General features: G+C 43.4%; 1 protein-coding gene across 3 annotated transcripts; it reads right to left on the bottom strand.

Annotated features, from left to right (window-relative positions):
* Positions 1-572: 572 nt before the first annotated feature.
* Positions 573-23,366, bottom strand: aftpha (aftiphilin a). 3 transcript variants are annotated; one of them, XM_037543583.1, is made up of 10 exons: positions 23,125-23,366; positions 16,844-18,543; positions 13,571-13,725; positions 10,857-10,983; positions 9,611-9,667; positions 9,225-9,347; positions 8,318-8,378; positions 5,474-5,557; positions 5,079-5,202; positions 573-2,360 (listed from the first exon to the last, which is right to left on the bottom strand). In XM_037543583.1, exons 2-10 carry the CDS (start codon positions 18,503-18,505, stop codon positions 2,198-2,200), a joined length of 2,556 nt encoding a protein of 851 aa, XP_037399480.1. In that variant the 5' UTR covers positions 18,506-18,543; positions 23,125-23,366; the 3' UTR covers positions 573-2,197. The 3 variants fall into 3 exon arrangements, with proteins under 3 accessions (XP_037399480.1, XP_017568301.2, XP_037399481.1); XM_017712812.2 differs by having other exon boundaries at positions 573-2,363; positions 23,125-23,365; XM_037543584.1 differs by lacking the exon at positions 5,474-5,557 and having other exon boundaries at positions 573-2,363; positions 23,125-23,365.
* Positions 23,367-23,399: the final 33 nt, after the last annotated feature.

The following is a 23,399-nucleotide window of genomic DNA, read 5'->3' as shown; positions in this document are numbered from 1 at the left end:
TGAGTGAATATTTGCAAAAAACAATTAAATTTATCCATTTGAACATTAAATATCTTGTCTTTGTAGTGTATTCAATTGAATATAGGTTGAAAAGGATTTGCAAATCATCGTATTCAGTTTTTATTTATGTTTTACACAACATCCCAACTTCACTGGAATTGGGGTTGTATTAAACCCTATAGATTAAGAATGGGATGTCACTCCAGTTCATATGCGCATAAAGGCAGAAGAGCACATACTTTTCCCTATATTAACCAAAACCACCCCCACCATGATCAGATTTAAAAATGTTTTAGGCCAAAACTTCACTCAAAAGAACTATGAAGAAGATACCAGACATCAGGCAGTGCGTTCATCATCATTTAATGGAATAACTTTCTGTGAAGGAGCTTTTAGAGGTGTTAAACTCTTCAGACGTCTGGTTCCCATCACCACCACTGTGTGCAGTTCCGACTCTGACTGCAACCATTCACCTTCACCTACGTCTTGATTTAAGCGTTTCTTAAAAACGGGTGGAGTTCCCCTTTAACATCTACAGCTCTGACATCCAAAAGAAAACACAAACAAGCAGAAACTCTTAAATTACTTTAATTTCTTGTGGACACTAAAAGAAAATTTACACACTTAAAGTTTCCTGTTTGTTTGTCTGTTTGTCAAAAAGAGCTCGGACATGCTCGTCTCAACCTGTCGAGGGGCTGTGGAGGGGGGGTTACCATGTTCTTCAGCAAGATATTTTTTCCATAGGAATTTTTCCCAAAACATTTGTTTTCCTGTTTATTTTTACATGTTTCATAGTCTCACTGTACACAGTCAGAAGCCACAGTCAACTATGTCATTAAGTAGTACTTCCATTATATCTTTACAATGTGCAAAATTCCACACGGAGAGACAGACAACACATAGTGGTAGAACCCAAAAAGAAAAAAAAAAACAATTTAATAAGGGGGGGGGGCAAAAGAAGGAAGCCTCTAAACAGGACTATTTCTGGACAACATTTCCCACAATGCAGTGCTCAGATGGGGAAAAAAAACTGTTTGCCAGAAAAGTCAATTTAGGGTCCTACAGCTAAAACAAACAGACTGACAGCAAAACAGACATTAATAAGCACTTTGATAACAGGGAGGAATAAAATAGCCACAGATATAAACGCAGGTATTGGTCCCTTATTCGCCAAGTATTTCAAGTCAATCTTGTTTTTTTTTTTTCATTTCTCAATGATTCCTTCATCAAATGGATCACATTACAGTCCAGAGTCAGTGGTTTCAACTTTTTAAAAAGCATCCCTCCGTGTTTAAAACAAAAAATAAACAATAATAATAATAATAATAATAATATATAAACACAAAAATAATCCAGCAGGAAACAGAGAAAGCAGCTGTGTTAAAAAAGCAGCCACCGTCTTGCTAATCGTAGATGGGCTTCACCTATGAGAGGCTTTAGCAGAGGAAGAAATCGAGCGCCGTGTACAATAAACGTTTAATAACCTGAACTAAAGAAAGCGAGACAAAAAAGACGACAATGCTAAAGGGATAAGAAACCAACTAAAGAAAGAAAAGAAATCTACACAATAATCAATATTGTAATTATATTAACAAATACTATTAAAAACTAAGGCCTTTTTAATCAAATAGTAGGAACAAAAAAAAGAAAAACAATCACCCAGCAGAATTTTGCAGGCAGTACGGTTTCAAGTCATTATATTTATTATATAGAATCTATATATTTATATAAGTATATATACGTGTGACCGATTTCACTTCGCTTTTCTGCCTTCGTTGAAGGACTTCTGAACCAGTGTTTCCTCAGCAAAAAGATATTTAACACACACGCACACACACACACACACACACACACACACACACACACACACAGAATCATAAAAGTCCTTTAAGGGGGGGGTCAAATGAGAAGTCTTATCCCTGATTATATACATATTGAACCTCTAATATGAACAAATCATGACTATAAATAAGGGTTTCTTTTGCCCACTTTCCTCCAAACTCTTTCTGAGCCAAAAGATGTTCCTTCATTCTCACGTGACTCACAGCAAAAGAAGAGCAACCGGAAAAACGGAAGACAACAACAAAAATCTCAGAAAACAATCTAAGAAGCAGACAAGAAGAACCTGCAGACAGAAAAGAACGATATGGAGAGAGTGAAATGCTAAAAGACTTGGCGGGGGGTTATGAAGGAGGGATCAGTCTGGGACAGGAGAGGGCGATGAGGAAGAGGAGAGAGGGAGCGGAGTGAGCGTGGAGGGAAACATCAGCACTTTGGCCTGCATGAAAGTAAGATCGGGCAGTCCAGCGATAACACGACGAGCTTCTTCACTCAGATTCTCCTCTTTACGCACCTGCAGTCTTCTATATGAGAGAGAGAGAGAGAGAGAGAGAGAGAGAGAGAGAGAGAGAGAGAGAGAGAGAGAGAGAGAGAAAATGAGAATATATATATATATATATATATATATATATATATATATATATATATATATATATATATATATATATATATATATATATATATATACACACATACATATACATACACACACACAGCTCAAAAAAATAAAGGGAACACTTAAACAACACAATGTAACTCCAAGTAAATCAAACTTCAGTGAAATCAAACTGTCCACTTAGGAAGCAACACTGACAATCAATTTCACAGCTGTTATGCAAATGGAACAGACAACAGGTGGAGATTACTGGCGATTAGCAAGACACACTCAGTAAAGGAGTGGTTCTGCAGGTGGGACCACAGACCACTTCTCAGTACCTTTCTGCTTTCTGGCTGATATTTTGGTCACTTTTGAATGTTGGTGGTTCTTTCACACTCGTGGTAGCAGGAGACGGACTCTACAACCCACACAAGTGGCTCAGGTAGTGCAGCTCATCCAGGATGGCACATCAATGCGAGCTGTGGCAAGAAGGTTTGCTGTGTCTGTCAGCGTAGTGTCCAGAGGCTGGAGGCGCTACCAGGAGACAGGCCAGTACACCAGGAGACGTGGAGGAGGCCGTAGGAGGGCAACAACCCAGCAGCAGGACCGCTACCTCCGCCTCTGTGCAAGGAGGAACAGGAGGAGCTGCCAGAGCCCTGCAGAATGACCTCCAGCAGGCCGCAAATGTGCATGTGTCTGCACAAACGGTTAGAAACTGACTCCATGAGGATGGTATGAGGGCCCGACGTCCACAGATGGGGGATGTGCTCACAGCCCAACACCGTGCAGGACGCTTAGCATTTGCCAGAGAACACCAGGATTGGCAAATTCACCACTGGCACCCTGAGATCCTCAGACCCCTTGTGAGACCATATGCTGGTGCGGTTGGCCCTGGGTTCCTCCTAATGCAGGACAATGCTAGACCTCATGTGGCTGGAGTGTGTCAGCATTTCCTGCAAGATGAAGGCATTGAAGCTATGGACCGGCCCGCCCGTTCCCCAGACCTGAATCCGATTGAGCACATCTGGGACATCATGTCTCGCTCCATCCACCAACACCATGTTGCACCACAGACTGTCCAGGAGTTGGCGGATGCTTTAGTCCAGGTCTGGGAGGAGATCCCTCAGGAGACCATCCGCCACCTCATCAGGAGCATGTCCAGGCGTTGTAGGGAGGTCACACAGGCACATGGAGGTCACACACAATACTGAGCCTCATTTTGACTTGTTTTAAGGACATCACATCAAAGTTGGATCAGCCTGTCGTGTGTTTTTCCACTTTAATTTTGTGTGTGACTCCAAATCCAGGCCTGCACTGGTTAATAAATTTGATTTCCATTGATGATGTTTGTGTGATTTTGTTGTCAGCACATCAACTTTGTACAGAACAAAGTATTCAATGAGAACATTTCATTCAATCAGATCTAGGATGTGTCATTTGAGTTTTATATATATATATATATATATATATATATATATATATATATATATATATATATATATATATATATATATATATATATATAGAGAGAGAGAGAGAGAGAGAGAGAGAGAGAGAGAGAGAGAGAGAGAGAGAGAGAGAGAGAGAGAGACTGATCAGGCATAGCATTAGGAACACGTCCTTGTTTCTGCGCTCATTGTCCATTTTATCAGCTCCACTTACTCTACAGGTGCACTTTGTAGTTCTACACTTACAGACTGTAGTCCATCGGATGTGATGTTGGTGGTGTTAGTGTGTGTAGTGATGGTCTGAGTGGATCAGACACAGCAGTCATGCTGGAGAATCAGCCCTGATGATATGAAGCTGAATTCTTCATTGATATGAAGCTGAATTCAGCTATTCGCCACCTTCTCGTTCAGATTGTCCCATTCCACCTTAAATGGTGCAGCAGTTACATTATGGCACTTCAGGCGTCAGAACTGCTAGACTATTTAAGGTGGAATGGGAAATTTAGCTAGCTAGCTAGCTTACCAGGACAATAGCAATGCCATTACTGATTTTCTTATGTTTGTTATGAAGAAAATGACCACAATACCCTGAAACATTAACATGACGGATATCGTCATTGTTTGACAAACAACACACGTTTGTGGATTTGTCAGTTTTTCTTTTTTCCACGTAACGCTCTGTAGTGCGTCTCTGAAAACCCTGTTTGGACGGCCAAGTAGCCTCAACACTTTACCCTACCCCTCTATTTCAACAACAATCGGGACACCCTACCCCTAGACATGAGTGCACAAAACAGGGAGCTAGGGCTGGGTGGTAGGGTCAAGGGGTGAAATGGGATTAGGCCTCAGACTCTTAGAGTCGTTAGTCAACTCCAAATCCCAGATGCGACAGAGTCGCTTCCTTTGGAGTCGACTCTCAATCTTTAGGCAAAGGTTTGCTCAGTTTTACACATCTTACAGGAAACATCTTGATATTAAAGCCAACGCTTCCCATAATTTTTACTTTGATTTATATTGTACTGTAGTCTCCACCATCTGCGGTTTCCCTCCTTCAGTCAGGCGAAGTAAATGGGGAGCGTAAACGCCACCGAGCCAATTACTGGTTAGTTGTTGCAGCCCTAGTTAAAACAGTACTGGTGTGGTGCTACTGCCCCCTGCTGTCTGATCAGAATTGGCACGGCTGGGTTTCTGACCTGGTGGAAGTGTTGGTTTTCTCCACCGTGGACATGAGGCGAGCGAAAGCGTCCGCAACTCTACTGCCCCCACCGCTCACCTCCATCTTAGCCTGGGTCAGCTCATACAGCTCCGGGTCCACTCCTACAACCACATACAGACCCAGTTATAACTCCCACTACTTCTTGCACTCTAGCTATTCACATCTTATCTCACACAGAATAAAGAAAACGTTCTACAGCTACTGAAGAGGACGATTTGTTAAAAGCTGCACATGCAAAGAGAACAGCGAGAGAGAGAGAGAGAGAGAGAGAGAGAGAGAGAGAGAGAGAGAGAGAGAGAGAGAGAAACACAGCTAAAGTTGACGTGAAGCACAAGGCACCTCCGTGTACTTTAACGTTTGACCTCAGCTGACCTGGTATGGAGGTGGCAGAGCTGGAGGGCGACTCGTCCACAGGGCCGAAAAAATCCAGATTCAGCAGAGACGAGCCTCCACTCGCTTCAAAATGAGGGGGGAAAAGAGAAAAAGAGAGGGAAAGATAACGAGGGATGACGGAGGAGTTAGGAAAGGTAACACACACACACACACAGAGAGAGAGAGAGAGAGAGAGAGAGAGAGAGAGAGAGAGAGAGAGAGAGAGAGAGAGACAGAGAGAGAGAGAGACAGAGAGAGACAGAGAGAGAGAGAGACAGAGAGAGACAGAGAGAGAGAGAGAGAGAGAGAGAGAGAGAGAGAGAGAGAGAGAGAGAGAGAGAGAGAGAGAGAGAGAGAGAGAGAGAGAGACAGAGAGAGAGAGAGAGAGAGAGAATACTTTACACATGCAGGTTCTTGTTAGTAACAAACAGAAAATATTCGTTTTATCTGTGAGCAGATCAGATGTATGTGTGAGTTTGAAGTTTGTTACTGATGAACACTGAAACTGCAGAGAGCTGAAAGACGGTTAGAAAGTTCCGAACAGTTCAGATGCCGACTGTTAATTACACACTGGGTACATTTGTGAATTTGCTCTCAGCATTTAATCTGAAACTCTTCGCATGACGCCACAGTAGAACCACTTTTGGCTGTCAAAAAAAACACCACATTTCAACACAAGGTTCTTCACAGAACCATTTTTGTAAAGATGTGTGAGTGTGAAGAACTGTTCCACAGTTTAAAGAACCTCCAACTAATGAAAAGGTTCTAGAAAGAACCCTTAAATTGGTAGTGATGGTGTCAAAGTTACTGCTTTACTTTACTAACTTGGATTCTAGATTCTTTAATACACTATATTGCCAAAAGCATTCAGTCACCCATCCAGATCCTAGGCGAGACTGTGTTGCTATGGTGACCAGAAGTCCTGCGCCAACCTTCAGGGTTAAAGGGTGGATTAGCAGTTCTATATTAACTCCAGCGTTTACGACCATTTACTGTAAACTGTGTTGAATGATCATCAGAGCTTTATTTTACTGTAAAGGAGGATTATTACAATCAATCACTGTAATTGTTTGACCGTCCATGTAATGGTCTGGCATGAAACCATTACAGTGTGCAACGTACACTTCACACTCACAGATCTTTTTCCAAACGTGGTTCTTTAGAGAACAAAATGTGGTTCTATGGTATCACTCAAAGAATCTTTTGGCAAGCCTCTCCAAAAACAAGTGTACAAATGCACCCACTGAGCTGAACACAAGCAGAGACACTGGAAATCTGTCAGCATAAGCCTTTGTACACCTAAAGAAAGGTGATACGGGAGAAAACGGTCCCTCAAAAACTGCCCAATATCTCTAAATAAGTGAGCATTTACAAATGTACAGGCTAGAAAACAACCTGGTCACTTCAGTGGAAATGAAAGTGGAAATATGCAGTACTCCTTGGCTGAGATACAGCGCCATCTACTGGACAAACCAATTCCACTGAATTTTACTAAACAAGTAAACAGTCATGCAGAGGGGGTTGAGGTCAGGACAGTCAATTTCTTCCAGTGGCGGCGCTTTACTCCACTGCATTCCACGCTTTGCATTGCGCTTGGTGATGTAAGGCTTGGATGCAGCTGCTTGGCCATGGAAACCCATTCCATGAAGCTCTCTACGCTGTTCTTGAGCTGATCTGAAGGCCACATGAAGTTTGGAGGTCTGTAGTGATTGACTCTGCAGAAAGTCGGTGACCTCTGCGCACTATGCCCCTCAGCATCCGCTGACCCGCTCTGTCATTTTACGTGGCCGACAACTTCGTGGCTGAGTTGCTGTCGTTCCCAATCGCTTCCATTTTGTTATAATCCCACTGACAGTTGACTGTGGAATATTTAGTAGTGAGGAAGTTTCACAATTGGACTTCCACAGGTGGCGTCCAATCACGGTACCACGCTGGAATTCACTGAGCTCCTGAGAGCGACCCATTCTTTCACTAATGTCTGTAGAAGCATCTGCAGGCCTAGGGGCTCGGCTTTATACACCTGTGGCCATGGAAGTGACTGGAACACCTGGATTCAATGATCTGGAGGGGTGAGTGAATAATTTTGGACATACTTTATATCACAAAAAAAAAAAAGAGCCAAAGCAGTTGAATGCTGCAGGGCAAAATTAAAGGGGAGCTCAAATGAAAAGGCCCAGCACCACTTCAGCTGAAATGCAAAGTCATTCAGAGTGGTTTAATGTGAAGTGGTTCACTGTAGAAAAACATTGATATTTCTCAGATTCCTTAAGAATGGTAGTGATAGGAATCAGGGGTCACGATGTCTACAACATAAATATCCACATATACATGAACTTGCGTGTTCATGGCAAACATACGTAGATAAAATAGTGGTAAATATCGAAAATATACATTTCCTATTTTACCTTAAAAAAAACTTCTCAAAACTATCGTATAACAATGTCTGACATTAAACTCCATGGACGTCTGGTTCCCATCACTACCACTGAACAATTCTCTAGAACAGTGCACTTCACACCAAATCACTCTGAATGACTTGCTTTATATCTTAACCACTTAATAATGCAGAAATTTAAGAAAAAAAAAATTTATATCTATGAATATTTTGTCAAATATGCTTTTGCACCACTGATGAACTGAAAATCATAAGCTGATAATACAGTTTAACACCTGATTTCATTTGACATTGCTAGAATGGACCACTTTTCTTCCCAACACTCTGCATGACTTCATTTACGATTTCATGACTTCATTTACAAGATTTTTAAAAATCCCCCTTAAGCCTGGTGGGGAAACTGAAGAGTTTTGGTGTCTGAGCGTAACGGAGGTGTGTGGGAGGCGTACCATCCAGAGGATTCGTAAGGCCACTGCTGCTCCAGTCAAACTGCACTGGGGGAAGGGTCTCCTGCAGGCGGGCGGGGAAGAAACATCAATTTAAAAACATTCAATTAAAGCATTTGGTAGTTCTACAGTTACAGACTGCAGTCCATCTGTTTCTCTGATACTTTGTTACGCCCTTTTACCCTGTTCTTCAGTGGACCCAGGTACTACTTAGGTGGTGGATCATTCTCAGCCCTGCAGTAACACTGACGTGGTGGTGGTGTGTTAGTGTGTGTTGTGCTGGTGTGAGTGGATCAGACAGCAGTGCTGCTGGAGTTTTTAAACACTGTGTCCACTCACTGTCCACTCTATTAGACACTCCTACCTTGTCGGTCCACCTTGTAGATGTAAAGTCAGAGACGACAGCTCATCTGCTGCTGCACGGTTTGTGTTGGTCATCCTCTAGTCCTTCATCAGTGGTCACAGGACGCTGCCCACAGGACGCTGTTGGCTGGATGTTTGTGGTTGGTGGACTATTCTCAGTCCAACAGCGACACGGAGCTGTTTAAAAACTGTCTGATCCACTCAGGCCAGCGCAACACACACTAACTAACACAACTGAGACTCCGCCATTTGAGTTCCGCCACTCAACCGCCCCATATCATTAAGTATTTTATCGTTACTCATTGTATTACGCCATTTCGTACTGTTAGATACTGCATCATACTGTATTATACTGCATCACATCATAACATACTGTATCGTTGTGTGTCTGTCTAAGTTCTAAAATAGCTCCAGCGATCCGCATCAAAGAACTTCATTTCAAATTAGTATAAAATATTTGGTCTTTAACTTTGTCCGAGTGTGTAGAAATGAACAAAATCCAGTGAACTCTGCGTCAACATGAACAGCCAGGTGCGTCAGTACAGACCTGCAGTGAGTCTGGTGGACAGGTGCTCATCTCCGTCGAGATGGAGGGAGACTGTGCTATGGATGCGATCATCTCTGCTGCTGAGACAGGCTTCACCGGCTCTTTAGTGGGCTCCAACATTCCCTGCAGAGACGGAGAGAGATCAGGAAAGAAAGGATGAGCGACAGAAGGACAGAAAGATACAGAAAGAGAGGGGAAAAAAGGGAAATGAATGAGAAAAGAAGAAATAAAGAGAGGAAAGAAACAGAAACAGAGATTGAGTTAAGGAGAGAAGAAAAAAAGAAAGAGAAAATAATAAACAAGAAAGAAGAGAGCAGAAAAAAGTCTGATTTAAAAAAAAAAAAAAAAAAAGTCATTTTAAGGGATTAAACAGGCTGAATCCTCACCAGACTAGCAGCATACATGGGCACGATCACCGGCTGCTTCTTCTGACCTGTGAACAGCTGAGTGAAGAGAAGAGAAATAGATAGAACGAGTAAATCATATGATGAGTAATAGGTAAAAAATCCTCATAAACAGTGACGTATTTACATAAATATCAGCCAAAATCTGCAAAGAGGAAAACAAAAAAAAACCCGGAGCAAATAAATAAATGAGACAGAATTATGACGAAGTGACAAAACGTAAGTCGTAGTAATTTAAATGGTAATGAAAATGAGAAATAGTGAGAGCAACACTTTGTTTTGGACCAATTCACTATTTCTATGAGGAATATTAGTCAAACGGTTTATAATCTTTGTTCATGATGAGCATCAAGGGGAGATACGACACCCAAGAACCACTTAAAACAACACAGAACGGAACGTGCCTGCAAACATGTCAAAGCCATTTGTAAACTCTTATGTATAATCAGCTTGTTTCAGTTCCAGCCGGTATATCTTTTTAATTTTACTTATTTGTTTGAGTATTTTATTTTCTAGTGAGTTTGAATGTTCTGCAAATTTTATTTTCTATTCATGTAGGTATTCCATCCATTTCTATTTGTGCTTATGCTTAATATCACTGTTTTACTATATTGCTATATAGGACAGGTCTTTAGGGAAAAGGGTGGAGGAAGACAAGGAGTCGTCTTCTATTAGTTTAGTGTTATTGTTTAATACTACAAAATAAAAAATAATAATGTCCAGTTTCATCAGCTCATTCTGAAGTTTGGTTCTGGCCAAGAATTTCGACTTCAGAGCAACTCAAAACCTGCCTCTACCATAATGCCTGTCTTATCAACATTACAGTGAAGAGACAAAAAACAGGTCAAAACAAAACTGATATCAGCAGGTTTATTTATTTTTTTAGCAGTTATAAATTTGCGTTATACAGTCGTATGCAAAGATTTGGCCACCTCTGATCTAATGACATGCTTTTGTTGATGTTCTCAGTGAAAGTAAATTAACACACTTCTGCACATTTAATGCACAATTATTGTTTATTTGCTGAGTTTAACACATTGGGGGCGCTATAAAGCAAATTGTAGCCTGTGCAAAAGTTACTGCACATTTTAGTTGTTATTAGCTGTAGTTCTTTAAAGCTTAGCAGCTCCTGAAGAGGATTAATCGGACCAGAATCGGCAAATAGCCAAGGTTTCTATATCCGTGTCGGAAAAGAGGAAGCGGTACCGCTACCTAGAAACCAACTCACTATGTTTCTTGTGTCGATCCCCAGGGAACACAGCAGGGTTTTGTTGCTATGGGAACCACCCCACTGATATTGGAGGCCAAAGGCGTTATGGACGTCCTGCAACTGCCGCCACACATCCTGAAGTGCTCTGTTTGACGAGAGAGAGAGAGAGAGAGAGAGAGAGAGAGAGAGAGAGAGAGAGAGAGAGAGAGAGAGAGAGAGAGAGAGAGAGAGAGAGAGAGAGAGAGAGAGAGAAAAACAAGAGACAAACAGAGTGAGGGATAAGAGAGAGAGAAGAGAGACAGACAGACAGAGAAGAGAAAGAAGAGAAACAAGAGAGAGAGAAAACAGAGATAGAGAAGAGAGACAAGAGAGAAAGAGAAAATTGAAAGAGAAAGAAAAGTGAGAGGGAAAAGAAAGAGAAAAAGAGGGAGAGAGAGGGAAGAGAAAGAGAGAGTGAAAAAAGAAGAGAAACAAGAGAGAGAAAAGAGATAGAGAGCAAAGTGAGAGAGGGAAGAGAAAGAGAGAGAGAAAAACAGAGCGAAAGAGAGAAAGAAATAGAGAAAAGTGAGAGAGGGTAAAGAAAGAGAGAGAGAGAGAGGGGAGAAAATTGAGATAAAGAAGAGAAGAGAGGGGAGAAAAAACAAGAAAGAGAGAAAAGAGAGGGATAAGAAGAGAGACAGATAAACAGACAAGAGAATGAGAGAAAAGAGGAGAGAGCGAGAGAGAGCGAGAGCGAGAGCGAGCGAGAGCGAGAGAGAGAGAGCGAGAGAGAGAGAGAGAGAGAGAGAGAGAGCGAGGGGGGGGGGGGGGGGGGGGGGGGGGGCTCAGTGCATAATAAACTAGTTCTGACTATAAGTTACCCATCAGTTCTATATGATGCAGTTTAAAGGACTCATATGATTCAAAACCTAATGTTCTAAGTAGGGATGCAAATGATTAATCGACTTTAGATTAATTGTCGATCAAGAGGTTGCTCGAACAAAATGTATTAATCGTGATTAATCGCTAGAGGGCGCTACTGTAGCAACTTGAACAGAGCGTAAGAACGAAAGGTGAACACGTGTCACGAGAGACCAGGGTTGAAAACAAAATGAAGCGGGCGAAAAGAAGTGCGGTGTGCGACCATTTCAACATTGTTAAGTTAGGCAAAGAAGTCAAATGTTCTCTGTGTAATGCGGTATTGAAATACAACAGTTCCACCAGCTCACTCAGTTATCATTTGAACACCGTGCACCTGGTCAACCTAAAGTCACAGCTACGCTGGGAAGGCAAGCGTGTGATGAGAGAAGGGCAGAGGGCATTACAGAGAGGATATGCAGCATGATCGAGAGAGATTTGACGCCAATCAACACAGTTGCAGTCGCAGGATTTCAGGATCTCATTGCGTTCCTAGAGCCAGGCTACATTATCCCTTCGAGGCCACCAATAACCTCCCGCCTCGAAGCTCGCTACGAAAAAAAGAAGAGTGAGCTAAAAACAAAGCTAGCTACTGCTACTGCTGTAGCCCTGACAACAGATTGTTGGACGGCTCTGACAAGAACTGGCAGAGAACTGGCAGCTAAAATCTGCAGTGCTGATTACGACGAACATGTCGGATAAACACACCGCTGACAATTTAGCTGACAAGCTCAATGATGTTGTGGAGACTTCGGGACTCTCCGGTCGCGTTACAGCGTGTGTTCACGACAACACTAGAAACATTGTCCAAGCAAACAACCCCACACGAGTCAGCTGGAAATCAGTTGCATGTTTTGCACACACGCTAAATCTTGCAGTCAATGATGGCTTTGCTGCTGCTGGGGTAAGCAGAGCAATAGTGTCAGCGGGAAGGTTGGTGAAACATTGGTTGTTGAAAAGCAGCTGGCCTCACTGTAAATAGACTGCGCACATGCCTTACCCCTGACCACGTTAACATGCTCATTTTCTTGAACAAAAAAATATATAGGTCCAGTTGTGATATGAGCTGTATAGCCATTTGCCACATTTCAGACAGGAAAGGGTAACATGATTTGATCATTACTTTATTTGATTGTTCTGGTTTGAGGCCCTGTAATGTTCTATGTTGTGTCCAGGGACCCTGTGAACGTTTCATTCTATTTTGCTGTAACCCTATAAAAATTAAGGCAGAAAAATGTGGATGTTTCAGTTGAGGATTGTTGAGGATTTCCTAATTAATAGCCTAGATGCAGTTTCTTCATAATCTATAGGCTCAATAATATTCTGTTTGGCTCTCTATTTAATTTCTTCTATTCTTTTTTTTTTTTAAATATGTCTAATGTTTCAAATGCAAGAACTGAGCCAGTCCTTAATTTATTTCTTTTTTTAAATTAAAGAATGTATTTTGTTATACCATAAACATGTCTGCTTTCTTTTCCTAATGCATAATTACTTGAGGAATATATAATATAATATAATACAATATAATTATCATAATATAATATATACCTTTTGAACTCAGTGTTTTAACTATTTAGCTGATATTTTTAAAGGGCCTATTGAAACACTGAAATTCAGGTGAAAAATGCCACTTATCAATTAATCGAAAGTCCATCGATAAGATCAATAAACTAATGATTAATGAATTAATCAATAATTTGCATCCCTAGTTCTAAGTTTGATGTTCTACATGGACATTGTTGAAGCTGGTGGTGAAGAACACGTTTCCCACCTTGTGAAGACCCACATACAGGGTAATACAGAAAAAACTATTTATGTCTGTGCAGGTTTCTCACCCGCTGGCTGGTGCTGTGTCTCCTTCCTGCTGCGCTGGTCTGTCTGAAGGCTCGAAGAAGGCTTTGAGTGGAGACACCTCCTCCCCCACCTGAGGCACAGGAGCTTCAGGAAAACTGAGCAGGAAAAGCTTCTCCAGTCGGCTGACCAGCGAAACCTGGAGCGATAATAGAGATGGAGAAATTTACAAAGTGACAAAGAAAGGAAGAAAATATCACTCAAAACAAACAAAGGCCCCTACAAAGCTGTATGTGCTGGTCAGTAGGCTAACAGCTCCCAGTTCCAGTAGTCCCGAGATCCAAAGTTATGCTTTCTTCACTCAGAACTAGGATTTGGCAATATCCATTTCTCAAAATTGCCAATGGGCCTTTATAAAATTCCGGTCATAAAAGGAAAGACAACTGAACAGGACGCGTGTTTACAAAAGCGTCTTAGCACAAAGAAGATTCTTAACTGATCACTTTCTCTACCAGTGAAGATGATCTTAATGCATTTCTGGAATGGTTGTGCAGCTTAAATGGTTCCCACGTCCTGCTATGTTGCTAGGCGGTTGCTATGGCATCCAAAGTGGTTGCTAAGATGCCCCGAGTTAGTACATTCATTTTTGTGTCTGCTGGGCAAAGGAAAAAACGGGTCTGGGGTTTGGGTGAAAATGCATGGGACTCTATTGGATGAAAGAGGGATGAAAAAACGACACTTAGAAGAGTGCAGGTCAGTGTGGCTGTGGGTTAGAGCTTGAGGACATGTAGTTTGGTGGCTGTCCGACAAAGAAGTAGTCACACAGTCGTTTGTGTGTTGACAAAAACGAATGTGAGTCTACGGGAGGAACGAGGCATGAAAAGGCGATACATAGAGGAGTGTGGGTCAGTATGATTGTGAATTAGAGCTTGGGGAAGTGCCCTGAGTGAGTACATGCCTTTTGGTGGCTGTTGGGCAAAGGAAATAATAGGCCTTGGGTGGTGGAGAAAATTAACAGGACTTTATGGGAGCACAGTGGATGAAAAAATGACAAATAGAAGAGTACGGGTCAGTGTGACTGTGGATTAGAGCTTGGGGAACTGCCCTGGTGGCTGTGTGAGAAAGAAATATTAGGAATTTGTTGGGAGGCAAAATGAACAGGACTTCAATAGAGGAAAGAGGGATGAAAACATGACACAGAGGAGTGTGTGTTGTTGTGGCTGTGGATTAGAGTTTGGGGATCTGCCCTGAGTGAGTACATGCATTTTGGTGACTGAGAAGATAAATAATAGTGTTTGGGTGAGGGCAAAAATGAACGAGACTCTATGGGGAAAATGAGGGATGGGGGGACAAACGGATGGATGCAGGTCAGAACAACAGTGAACTCAGTGCATTTCATAAATGCTCCAGACGTCTTCTTTCACACTCTTAAAAGGAAACTCCACCGATTTCCCACAATATTTTAATGAAAATTCTGAATTAAATGGTTAAGATATAATCAAAGTGATTCAGAGTGGCTTTATATGAACTGCAGCTTGTGTGAAATGAGTGTTCACAGTGGTGGTGATAGGAACCAAACGTCTGAAGAGTTTAATGCCTCTAAAAGCTCCATCACGGAAAGCTATTACATGAAATGGCCATGAACGCGCTGCCCGATTTCTGAGACACTACTTGGCCTAAAACGCATTTTTTAATCCAATAATGGATTAGAAAAATGGAACTAAGACAAAATAGTCACAGAGGAAAACTTAATTTTTCACATTTTCCACTACTTGACCATCATCAACATTACATATAAAATCCCAATGTATGATACGATGCACATTATGCATCATGAGAATGTCTTAAAGTATCATGATGTTACATTTTTTGCCATATCACCAACCTGTAAAATCAAAACATGAATGTATGTAAACAACACCGTACAGCCGATAGACCCATCGCGCTCACTTCTGAGCACCTCAATTACAATCTTTCATGGAAACCACAGACAGTTATCGAAACCGCGCATCTCGGTAAAGTATCTCGGTAAAGTGGGCGGAAAGAGGCAGGGATTCTGCTATAGAGTCACCACATTCAAATGATTTATAAGATATACAGACCAATCAGACATAACATTATTGTTTCTACAATGAGCTTGTTTCTACACTCAATGTCCATCTTATCAGCTCCTCTTACTGTATAGCTGCACTTTGTAGTTCTACAGTTACAGACTGTAGTCCATCTGTTTCTCTGATACTCTGTTACCCCCTTTAACCCTGTTCTTCGGTGGTCAGGACCCCCATGAACCCTCACAAAGCAGGTACTATTTGGGTGGTGGGTCATTCTCAGCACTGCCTGTAACACTGACGTGGTGGTGGTGTGTTAGTGTGTGCTGTGCTGGTATGAGTGGATCAGACACAGCAGTGCTGCTGGAGTTTTTAAACACTGTGTCCACTCACTGTCCTTCATCAGTGGTCACAGGACACTGTTGGCATGATATTTTTGGTTGGTGGACTGTTCTCAGTCCAGCAGAGACACTGAGGTGTTCAAAACCTCCAGCAGCACTGCTGTGTCTGATCCACTCAGACCAGCACAACACACACTAACACACCACCACCACCACCAGTGCTACTGCAGTGCTGAGAATGATCCACCACCCAAATAGTACCTGCTCTGTGAGGGTCCATGGGTGTCCTGACCACTGAAGAACAGGGTAAAAGGGGCTAACATCAGACAAGTATCAGAGAAACAGATGGACTACAGTCTGTAACTGGAGAACTACAAAGTGCAGCTATACAGGAAGTGGAGCTGATAAACTGGACAGTGAGCGTAGAAACAAGGATCATAGTCATAATATTATGCCTGATCTGTGTAAATATAAATATATACACACACAGACACACAATATAAGCGTATATTAGAAAGTCTTGCTAGATTACTCTGACAGGCTGGAGTCAGTATTAGAATACTGTATTTTAATGCATGCTAACTCTACTATCGTTAGAACAATCAAAAATAGTAGCAACTGGAAAAGAAGCCACACACAAGTCATGGAAATATTAGTAAATTATTTCTCATGAACAACACAGTATTAAGGTATCACTGACAGATCTGAGTTTGTTTCCACTTTGTCAGCGAGCTGTTACGAGTGGGTGGAGAGGCCTGTTTGGCCACATTCCTGAAACTAAAATTGAGAAATACTGCCTGTATCAAATTTCCTGTGGGGGTCTACGCCAGTTCTGAGCCACCCTATTCCTCTGTCCACAGGTGCAACCTTTCAAAAACAGAAAAACAAACAAGAAAGAGTGTAAATAGTTGGGCATATCTACACGTACCGTTATGCTGTCTTTCCTGCTGTCCTCACTGCTGCCACTAGGGGGCACCTGAACAGACTGTCCTTCATGCAAATCATCGTTGCCCTTTTCTGAAAACACCGAGCCCTGGTCTTCGCCAAACGCCGCCCAGGAATCCCCCTGTTCCTGATTTGAGTCTGGCTCATTGAATGCCTGCCATCCACTGCTAGTGCCCATGCTGCTTTCGAGAGGAGCTGAACTAAAGTCTGCAAAACTATCGCTACCAGGAAAATCCGCAAACTTCGTCCCATCTTCATTTTCCTGTCCTCCATTGCCAGGATCTTTAGATGCATCAAATTCAGCAAACTCGCCCTTGTCGGTGCAAGTAGTTTCCAGATTGGTCTGGGAGACCGATTCCAAAGGTACATCCTCCGACGTGGCCCCCTGTTGGTCAAAATCAGCGAAGCCAGCCCCACCAAAAGAGCTAGCATCTCCAAAGTCACCAAAATCTCCAAAGTCCTCATCGTCATCCTCAGCCAACTGGCTGTGGTCGGCAGGAGTGGCAGTCTCTTCTTGGAGTGGAGGAGAAGGTACCGAACCCGTCGTACTGAAATCTCCAAATTCCTCAAGTGCATCTGTGGACAGTGGCCGACCAAAAGAGGTCTCAGTTTCGGTCTCTGTTTCTGTATCATTCCCAGACCCTTTCTCCTCTGTTGGCTCAGTACTGCTGCCTCTTTCGTCTTCCGAGACGGGCGACACCCTGTTGTCAACCTTCCCCTTTCCTTCCAGGCTGTTCTGTGCTACACCATTTTGGGCTAATGTTTGCTCCGTGCTAACAGCAGTAATATGTGCGTTGTCAGTTTCCAAATCCCTTTGTTCAAAACTAGCCCCAGTATGGAAACTCCAGTCTCCATTGCGGAGGCCATCAGAAGCCTCCGCAGTAAATGCTAGCGAGGCAAACCCTGTTACGCAAGCATCTTTGTCATTGTCCATCGCTTTGCTAGCTACTCTATCTATGCTAGTGCCTTGCTCTCCATCGCTGTGCGGCTGTTTAACAGTGTTCTCAGCTAGTCTATCTTCATGATTCGAATTTTCCCAGTTTGCACCTCCACTGGAAACGTCAGCATGTGAAAACGCAGAAAAATCTGCAAAATCGTCATCATTGTCATTGGCGACAGCGTCAGGATGGTTATCCACTGAGGGATTCCCAGTTTCCCTGTGTTTGTGGCATGAGGGAGGAGTTCCCTCTGTGTCAAAAGTTGCAAAGCCATTCGTCAAGGTTTCAACTCCTTCTACACCACCATTGCAGTCAACAGCTTCGCTAGCAGTCCAGTCATTCGCTGAAATGTCCGAATGTTTTGTGTATGCTCCATGCATACGCTCTGTAGCCTTTTTTAGCTCCTCCACGTTAACAGTCCTACAAGCAGGACTGTCCCCTTGGTCACTGCTTGGAATCCTGCCATTGGACTTCACAGGTCCCGTCGGTCCATGTAACCCCACGATTCGACCGTTTGTGATTAGCTCCGGCGGCGATGTGGCGTTCAAAGCCTGCAACTGATTAAAAGTTGTCGGTGTCTCAAACTCTGAGAAGCTGACGCTGTTTGGGACGCCGGTGAAATCGCTAAACTCGTCATCGTCCTCCTCAGCGCCGTCCTCCATAGGAGGAGGGGAGGAGCAATACATGCGGATCACATCCGGCTCCATAGCACTTCGGGCAGAATCGCGCAGCCAAGACTTCACACCTGGGAAGGGACACCTCAGTTAGTAAAGACAAACTTAATAAAGCAAAGACAAACTGATTTACACTAGATATTTGCTGAACGACAAACAATAACAGAACAATTTGCACCTCAATTTTGCAACAATTTGGCCATACATGTACAGGAAAGTATTTTACAAAGCAGGATTTTTTAGTTAGCCAGATAACTTAAGGCCAAAGTTGAGGACTGACCAATCAGACTGTCCCTTGGCTCTTTTCCTATTGGACTGCTTGACTTTAGGCTGAAATTATCAGGCTAATCCATGAAATCCTGCTTTGCCTGCATGTCATTGGCCGTGTTCACATGCAAAGATTTTTGGGAATCTGATTGAATAGATTAAGACTGAGGTGTTTATCTGCTCACTCTACATCAACCTGATGGAAATCTGCTCACTACAAGTAACCAGATCCAAAATGTGTAAAAACCAACTTCGTATAGAGATTACCATGACAACGAGCATTGTGAAAGTCCAGTCAGAGTGAGATGAGCAGCAGTGAGCAGTGCTTGTGTTTTAATTGCCTTAAAATGACGTCAGACTCAGGAAAACGTGCTTCACATGTCCTTATTAATGAAGGCCGAGACGGAGACGTCGTGTTCTGAGACACATAAGGTGGACGTCCGTCCCACCGCCGTCTTTTAAAGATCAGAGTATAAACTTCATCTCCTCCGCAGACCAGTCTCCGAACGGTATAAACCTTTCGCGATGAAGCGATGCATATGCAGAACATACTAAAACTTTCTGACTGGGAAAATAATCAGATACAGGCGATTACACAGATATTGTTCTATTTAACAGATTATTTACAGGATTACCCACCTCATTTAATCGGATAGAAATGGCCTCAATCGGACTAGACTATTCCTACTGAGGTGTTTACGTGGACGTATACTTTTCTGACCTATTAGTCAAATTATTAGCAGATTGTTAGGCTCCATGTAACCGTGGCAACTGCCTTATTTGATTTACATTTATAGTCTTGTGCAACCCATTTTTTGGCTATTTTTCTAACTGCAAAAAAGTTTAACATATTGATTAACATGCCTATTTTATTATTTATTTTCACAGTCAGCAACCTCTTCACTGATGGCACAGCTGTACACTGAATTGGTGAAAAGAAATGACCAATACTGACGACAGAAAAGTCCTTTGGCACAGGAAAGTCATGTGGCACAACAGCGGAAGTACCATCTGCACGAGCCAAAGGTGGTTACTCTTATAACTCGCTTTGACTTTGGTTTGTACTTCCTAGTTGTACTTCTGCTCAGCCTTGTTAACACCTTGCCCAGCTCTGTTTACCTGGCAGTTCTACTTTGAGCACATTTACAAGTACCTCTCTAGCTTTTAATTGATTTGTTAAGTTGTTAACAGCGTTTGATGCGATTAAATTCACATTGACCTCACAAACAAGCCCACTGGCTGCTCTATAGAGCCTGTCTGCTAAGTCTCGTCTTCTTCCCGAGCTCAAATTAAATCACCCAAACCATTTAAGTGGAAGTAAAGTCACATAGATTGTTTTGGATGGACGGTAATTAAGTGGTAATGTGTGAAGCAGCACCTTGCTGAAGTGAGGGAGGGGGGTCGGGGGTAGAGAGACTAGAGTCAAGGCAAAGACGGTATTGCTTAATTCCCTTTCATAATATACCTACTGCCAAGGAGAGGCAGGTGAACAAAAATAACCCAAGCCAAATAAAACAAGGACCTCCCAGGGACTGTTGTAGCTGTGAGGGACTTTTGTTTACAGCCTCTATTTGCTTAAAAGGAGCCCACATGACCCGGAAACAACCGCTCTACTCGTTCTATAAGCAGTCGCTTCAGCCTCACAACCTTGATCAAGTATGATCTCAGATGAAAAGGCTACATTTCCAGTTAGATGTGGGCAATATGGAAAAAAATATATAATATTGCGACACCTCAAGACGTTTTCGCAATACGCAATATGCCACGATATTTAGTTTTGCAGACATCTGATCAGCTGGAACTGTGAAAAAAAATTATATAATGATTTTTATTCAATATTTGGCATACTGTGTTGCACTAAAACCAGTTAAACGGGGCTGATTTTACTCTCTTATTAATGAAACATGCCATGGGTCAATGTTCAAGTATTGACAATACACACAATACGTTCAGAAAAGCAGAAACAATGCATACCGTCACATTTCCCAGCTCTATTTTTAGACACGTTTAACGTTGTACACCTCAAACTACTCAATGGCGTAATGGGCCGCATCACTGAGAAACTAACTTCCCTTGCTTCTTTGAAATAAAATGGCTTGTAACAATGTAAACAGAGGTTCACGATGTACTGTTTACTTTCCAGCCCAATTTATTTACATATACCCACACATAAATCCAGCCTACAGCTATTTAGCCTCGTCCACTCACAATGAAGTTATAAGAAGTGTTGCAGCCTAGAATGAGGTGCAATACAGGGCAGCCAATCAGAGCAGAGCTCAGAGCAATCATAAAGGTAAAGGGGAATTCCAACACTCTTTTATTTCTCTATTCTTCAAAATGACAGATAAACTAAGTCATTCAAAGTGGTCTGACTAGAGAAGCTAACCGACTCGGATGTCTTTACAGTGGTGCTGATGGGAACCAGGGGGTCACAATGTCTACAACGCAACTATAGCCATTATATTTGCTGTCCAAAACCACCAGATAACTAAGTTTTTATATGCATTATATAAAAATCTGGTAAATTTGTCGTCATAAGTGGACCCCAGGATTTAAAAAATAAGAAGAAAAATGAGAGAAATGCAGGATTTGGGTCTGTAAACTCAAAACAGTGCTGCTGAATGACAAACAACACAGAGATGGACACATTCTGACTGGAGATAGTCAGCATTAACTTATTTTCAGATTAATTGCTATTAGACTGACTGCATTTAATCAAACAAACAGACACGTACACGGGAGAATACCTCTACACAAAACAACACAAAGCAATAAGGCAGCACTCAGAAAGAAGGCCCTAAGGGCACTACGTCCACTCGGGGTGGATGCAGGCCATGAAACTAAAAGTGGTAGTGCTAAAAGTAGCTTGTATATCACAGCAGCGGCGACGGAGGCCTATTTAAACCGGGCACTTCCTCAAGCGTCCACTTTCAAGAAGTAATAAAACATGAAAAACAGTGAGCAGAGGCCTGTCAGCTACGGCTCTCAGTACTGGGGCTGAGCAATACGACGGTATTGATCACTGTCGCGGTAAATTACGTGACAATATGCCACCACACGCTGTTCTGAACACAGCGTGGAGATCATCCGTACTTAAAAACAACTGCATGTCTGATCGCAAAGAGGGCATAAACATCCATCCATCCATTTTCTAAGCCGCTTCTCCTTCTGGGTTGGGGGGGGGGGGTTGGCTGGAGCCTATCGGGCGGAAGGCAGGATACACCCTGGACAGGTCGCCAGTCCATCGCAGGGCAGACAGACAGACACAATCTCACTCACACCCAGGGGCATTTTAGCACGTCTAATCGGCCTGTGGGAGGAAACCGGAGAACCCGGAGGAAACCCACGCAGACTCCACACAGGGAGGACCCGGTCGCCCGGCCGGGGAATCGAACCCAGGCCCTCCTCGCTGTGAGGCGACAGCGCCGCCCACCGCGCCGCCCGAGCAGTCCAGTAAACATACAGTAATCCACTGTCTTCCCAGTTTTGACATCACTTTTTAAAACACGGCGCTACTTCGTCTGTTCCGGCTTGTCAGGCGTGAACGCTTCGGGAAGTATCGCGATGGCGCATTTTCGCTGTATCGCCCACCTCCACTCGGTACCATATGCTGGAACTGCATCCGTAGCTGTCCACACGCACTTTGCGAGGATAGACATGACAATGTGGCCCTAATACCAGTGACAGCCGTCAAAACCCGACAGGTATCGTCAGCTTGGCCTGTCGCCGAATGAAGCAGAAGATAACACCTCCAGAAAGTTGTTGCCTGGATGTGGAAGTTCAGCAGCAGCGCTGGGAGTCCGCTGTCGCGTCAATACTGGAAGACACCGCCGTTAAAGCTTAAACCGAAGAAGTGTCGTCGCTGTTGGCCTTAGACACACCGGAGTGGCACCGGAGAACGGATTAATGAGAGTAAACCGGGGCGAAAGCAGCTCCGAGGCCGGACTGCACCCGTGTTTGCTAAAGGGGCCCAACCCTGATCGACTGACAAAGCTGAAACTGGCTTCTTGTTTCGAACTTCCAGGTCCACCTTAAATGCCCTAAACGCTCCCGGCACTTCCATTCTATCGCACTTCCATCCAGCGCGTAACTGCTGCACCGTTTAAGGTGGAACGGGAAATTCGAATGAGAAGTCAACTTCAGCTCCGCGCTGAACGGGATTAGCTTAGCTTAGCGGCACAGTGTGTTGACTTACGTGTTGAAAGAAAGGCAGGCGGGTCACCGACGGCCCGTTTAAACGCGTCCCTGAAACGGCGAAGTGTTAAAAGACGACTCGCGCGCTCAGCGCCGCTCAACATTAGGTAACACGGCAGCCGCTTCGTTAGCAAACATTAGCGGTTAGCCGTTAGCTCAGCCAAGCAGAGACGCCGAGACGGGTAACTGACCTCGCCGAGCCGCAGAAACACGCCCATCGCTGGCCTGGTGCGCCGAGGCAGTCCGCGTCGCGTCCAATAACGAGGAGTGAACGCCGAGAAGGGCGATGTTCTCGGGGAAAGACAGTCGGGCAGCGCAGGAGACGCGAGCCCGGCTGCGGCTAAAGCTAACGCTACACTACTCGAGCCCGTACACAGACCCTGCGCGCGGCGCTGCCTCCCTCCCCACACCAGCCCTCCGCATGCAACTAGTGACGGCGCGCAGGCGGGACTTTTATTCTGCTTTA

This window comes from Pygocentrus nattereri, chromosome 12 (genome assembly GCF_015220715.1).
Source record: "Pygocentrus nattereri isolate fPygNat1 chromosome 12, fPygNat1.pri, whole genome shotgun sequence".
NCBI lineage: Eukaryota > Metazoa > Chordata > Actinopteri > Characiformes > Serrasalmidae > Pygocentrus > Pygocentrus nattereri.
The sequence above is the reverse complement of the archived record's forward strand: the minus strand, read 5'-3'. Positions and strand labels throughout refer to the sequence as shown.

Excerpts from the sequence above, each read along its gene's own strand:
- aftpha (XM_017712812.2), bottom strand. The coding sequence starts at position 18,505 with ATGGAGCCGGATGTGATCCGCATGTATTGCTCCTCCCCTCCTCCTATG. Across the intron at positions 13,726-16,843 it reads GCAGGAAAGACAGCATAACG|GTTTCGCTGGTCAGCCGACT; the intron begins GTACGTGTAGAT and ends TTATCGCTCCAG. Across the intron at positions 5,558-8,317 it reads CCTTACGAATCCTCTGGATG|CGAGTGGAGGCTCGTCTCTG; the intron begins GTACGCCTCCCA and ends CTCATTTTGAAG.